The sequence below is a fragment of the Solanum tuberosum genome, unplaced genomic scaffold, assembly GCF_000226075.1.
Source record: "Solanum tuberosum cultivar DM 1-3 516 R44 unplaced genomic scaffold, SolTub_3.0 scf00279, whole genome shotgun sequence".
Taxonomy (NCBI): Eukaryota; Viridiplantae; Streptophyta; class Magnoliopsida; order Solanales; family Solanaceae; genus Solanum; species Solanum tuberosum.
The window spans coordinates 638853-643519 of NW_006239204.1; the positions used below are offsets into that span (position 1 = coordinate 638853).

At 36.7% G+C, this 4667-nt stretch overlaps 1 protein-coding gene across 1 annotated transcript in view; it reads right to left on the reverse strand.

Annotated features, from left to right (window-relative positions):
* Positions 1-1518: 1518 nt before the first annotated feature.
* LOC102584876 (probable receptor-like protein kinase At5g20050) overlaps positions 1519-4667 on the reverse strand; it is a 20533-nt gene continuing 17384 nt past the window's right edge. Inside the window, exons 8-11 of the mRNA XM_015314108.1 lie at positions 2965-3100; positions 2379-2509; positions 2189-2291; positions 1519-2068 (exon numbers count right to left, since the gene is read on the reverse strand). Coding sequence (XP_015169594.1) covers positions 1746-2068; positions 2189-2291; positions 2379-2509; positions 2965-3100 — 693 coding nt within the window. The 3' untranslated portion in view covers positions 1519-1745. The remainder of the gene's footprint in view (positions 2069-2188; positions 2292-2378; positions 2510-2964; positions 3101-4667) is intronic.

Here is a 4667-nt window from a genome sequence, read left to right on the forward strand (position 1 = left end):
GAGAGGAAGTGATAGAGTGGGAGTAAGAAAAATATTTTATTATTTTATAAAAGAAATATTATATTTTTGGATAATAATTTTTGAATTTTAAATTTTAACTAATATTAATAATTTATTTAATTTTTGTCAAGGTTGAATGTATTGTCCATGTAGAGTGTGATGTGACAATTTTTTAAAATAAAAGAGTGTATTACACACACCATGATAAGAATGATATAAAATAGAGATATGTGTTTCTCAAACTAAAAAGTGATAGTTTAGGTATGAAACTCATACTTTCAAAAGCTTAGGTATGAAACTCAAAAAAATGATATAATTTAGGTGTTTTTTTGATACTTATCTCTTACTAATACTTAGAAATCCATGGTATTAGTAATACACTCCTCAATACACAATAGAGTGTATAACCAATGCAAGCGTTAGTTATACATAGCATGAAAAAATGCACCAAACAAGGGATTACTAATACATATAATTAATGCATGCATTATTTTTGCTAATACACTCTACCTAAGTAGTGCAAGAGGTTCTTCTTTACCTATACATACATACATACATACATACATACATATATATATATATATATATATATATACATATATTTATTTATTTATAAGAATAAATTGATTAAGGTGCCTCATGAGTTACCTATGATGCTAAGCATTTCAGAAATCTTATGTAAGCATTCATTCAACTGCGGGAATAGGCGTTAACTTATGAGATCCAGGGACGACTGGTACAACCAAAAGACCCCTAGAGCATAATGCCAATAAAATATCTCTCTCTCTTTCTCTCTCTCTCTATATATATATATATATCATATATTCTAATGCATAAAAGGATATATGAAGTCAAATAGATAAGCAGACTTTGACCAACGAGACAACAATGAATTCAAAAAGAAAAAAACGGGGATTCGATTGATGATAAAATAGAATCCGGGGATTGGATTGATGATAAAATAGAATCCTGGGTCGCGAACAGTGATTCGATTGAGGATGAAGAAAGAGAATTCTTGGTTCAGTTCTCCACCTTAACGACAGAAAATAGGATTGATCAAATTCTATCTGACTCATAGTGATCATTTATCAAAGAATGACTCTGGTTATCAAATGATTGACCCCTAGAGGATAATGCCAATAAAATATCTCTCTCTCTATATATATATCATATGCATAAAAGGATATTTGAAGTCAAATAGATAAGCAGACTTTGACCAACGAGACAACAATGAATCCAAAAACAAAACCAACACTGCTCAAGGTCACAGGTTCACAAGAAAGCAACTACGCCAATGCATGTATGTATTCAGATTGAAACGGGCAAGAGTACAACATTCAGGAACTTGAACATAGTAATAGAGAAAGAACCACAAATCAACCAAACCAAGAAATGGATTGGGAAATTTTTTACTAAAAATAGCCCCAATTTTTGTTGGATCGGATCACTTCAAGTCGGGATTCAATTTAAAAGATCTGACACATCCGTACGTACTACAATGACACCAGCCAAAAATCATTAAAACAAAGAAACCCCCACATGAGTAACTGAAATACTAGAATCAATATAAGGATTCCAACTTGAAGCATGCATAAACTACCAGTTGCAATTCACCAAAAAAATGTGAACTCTACAAACTAAATAGGAACCACTAATTAGATGTTGAAGAATCAATATTCAACGAACAAATCCTATTTCACCATGTAACTGCATTGTTTTTCATTTCTTTTAGTGAATAGAGACATCTACACCAACGAGTCTTGGATTTTTCTGAGCTCATATGAAGCTTCATAAGCCCGTGGCCGATCTTTCCTTTTGCTCCTAATACAGCAGAGAGCCAAAAGAAGCAGATCCTTAGCTCTACCATAGTTGCAACCGGACAGCTTAATTTCATCTCGAATCATTGTTAGGAGTGACTCCTTGCTTTGCATTTTCCCTGTAACACTTTCTGCAAGTTCCACTGCATCAATTGGTTCCTTGGTTAAAACTTCAATCATAATCAATCCCAAGGCATATATTTCTGATTCTTGACTCCCATAGGATGTCTTTTCCATATACTCTGGCCTGACTGTCAGAAAACAAAAAGGAAAATTTTTTGGTTACTCCAAGTTGCATAAAGATCAAGAAAACCTTTTTACCATACCAAATTTGAATAGGTCATTTTGCACTTGAAGATAAAATTTCTTACTTTCTCTTCTTTTAGGTCTTTCATCGTATCTACTCATCCAAACTGCCTTTTTTCTAAAAACTTCCCCAGTGAGGCCAAAGTCACAAAGTGCTTCTCTCCACTCCTGACCGTGTATGTTTAATATATAAGTTAGCTTCTTGGCATAAGGGGATGGAAATTTTTGACTTAAAACATTGACAATGGTGCTTACCTCATCAAGCACTATATTTTCTGGCTTTAGGTCAGCATGTACTATCCGATGGTGCTCACAATGGGCGTGTATAAGATGCAGCCCATCAAACACATCAATTAAAATCGTTAGTGCATGCTGATATTTTAGGCCTGCACCAAGAAAAGTATAACATGTCCACACATTTGTAGAAAGAGAGAAAATTGTAAGACACATGCGATTAATGAGATCCTGATAACGGGAACAGCAGAGAACTTTGTTTTATATCAAATTCTTAGAAAAAATGCCAACCCAACATAAATAATAAAGACAACATAGTTTCAAGGAAAAGATAGGATGTTACTGATATATCTAATATTTGTGGGACAGTATGGATTTTTGCTACAGATGAATTGCAACTTGAGGTGAAATGTCAAATTTCCTTTAGTTCCCTTATGACTATGGGCATTAAGGATACCCTGTGCTAGGGTATTGATGCAAGGATGCAACTAAACCAACTGAACTACGATTCTGGATTCTATGCAAAAGACTACATTAAGAATTAAGCTTGTGGAACCTTGTGTGTTTTCAGAAGAAGAAAAAAAGTTAATAAGAGAAGACAACATACCACCAATCTTCTGTCTAAGACTACCACCAGAATAGTACTTCATAATTAGGTGACACCTTACACCTCCGTCGTGCCCATATCCAATCAGTTTTGGGATAAACTTGTACTGTAATTCTTTCAGATAATATAGCTCTCCCTACAAAAAGAATGAAGAATATGTAAGACTCACAATATATAATCACTCAAAAAGGAGCAAAGACGTCGAGACAACAAGTATCTAACAAAAACAAAAAGAAGAAACAATGCATTGAGACACAACCACGTAGGATTCAATGCTCCTCGGCCTGAATGATTTTACAACATATTTTCCAGCAGGCAAACCTAATGGATTCTTTGGTAGGAATTCACAACAACAGATGTCCCCAAAGGCACCTTTTCCACAACGAACAGACCTGCTTATTAGCCTATGCGCATAAAGATGTCTCCTTGTTTTATATGTCACTCGATGACTTAAAGAGCTAACTTTCTTTATTATTATGTAAGATTAGAAGGTGCAAAATGAATCGGCGCGGGGACTAGCTTGGAAGATCAAGAAAAGCGAGAACGGGAACTCTTCGATCGTCTCCGACTCCCTAAAAAAGAAGATTGGTGACGAAGCTTCGACCAATGTATCTTCCACATCTCCAATCCATACCTCTTTTACTTCACATAGCTTTTCGTCTCCTTGATGGCTGGAAGTTCTCCAAAAGTATGAAAAGCTGGAGGACTGTGTGTGAGCAATCAATCGTGACAAGTCGACCGACCTATCTCTAAAGTGGCTTATGCACTCCACTTGTTACCACTAAACGACGAAGCCAGGAGCGGAAGGAGGGACTTTGAGCCTTGAGAGGGCTTGAGTTTACGTGGCATCTTCAGCGAGTCGATATTCTGAAGCTGGCAAGCAGGATCCAACCTCAGAAATGGGGTTTCGCTTGACGGGGATCACTCTAAAGAAAGGAAGTCGTTTCGCGTGCCCTTCCTGTACTGACTTATACTGACTTACTGTATACCGTTCTTTTTTAAATGCTTGAGGGACTTCTTTCAATGTCAATGCTTCGGGGCTAGCTCTTCAATATTTTTTTGTAATTCGATTAATCTCTAGAGATTGAAAGGAAACTGAAAAAGGATACTTTATCGAATATGCCAGCAAAAGCAGCCTATCTGGAATGGCCTACTCCTTACTCAAGCAAAGGACTGCCAGTGATATACTGGAGGAAGGTGGGGATGACGTCAAGTCCGCATGGCCCTTATGGGCTGGGCCACGCTACCCAACCTACAAGATCCTTTACATAAAAATAAGGGTAAGAAGCGCAATTGGATTTTTCCGAACAAGCCTCAAGCTTGAATGAGCTCTCTAACCGAAAATTTCTTTCACATTTCCAAAAATTCGATTGCTCGACCTAGACTGATCTTTGTTCTGATGATGATAAACCATCATCAATTTGCTAACCCCCATAGTTGAATAAGAAAGTTCCGTCTCCAGTTCAGGGGAAGGACTTTGGCAGAAATATGTAAAATTGTCCCTCCTAAAAAGATTATTCCAGAATAAATGGGCAATAGTTAGGGACTTTCTTTTAGCTACCGGCCCAAACAAAAGAGATTCGTGGCATACAACCGAAACGACTCCCGCTAGATAGCCGCCGCTAATTCCACCCACGTCGTAAACGGATGCCCTACCTGATCCATTTCAAATCCAGCCGGAGGTCTTCGAAAAACATTCTTTT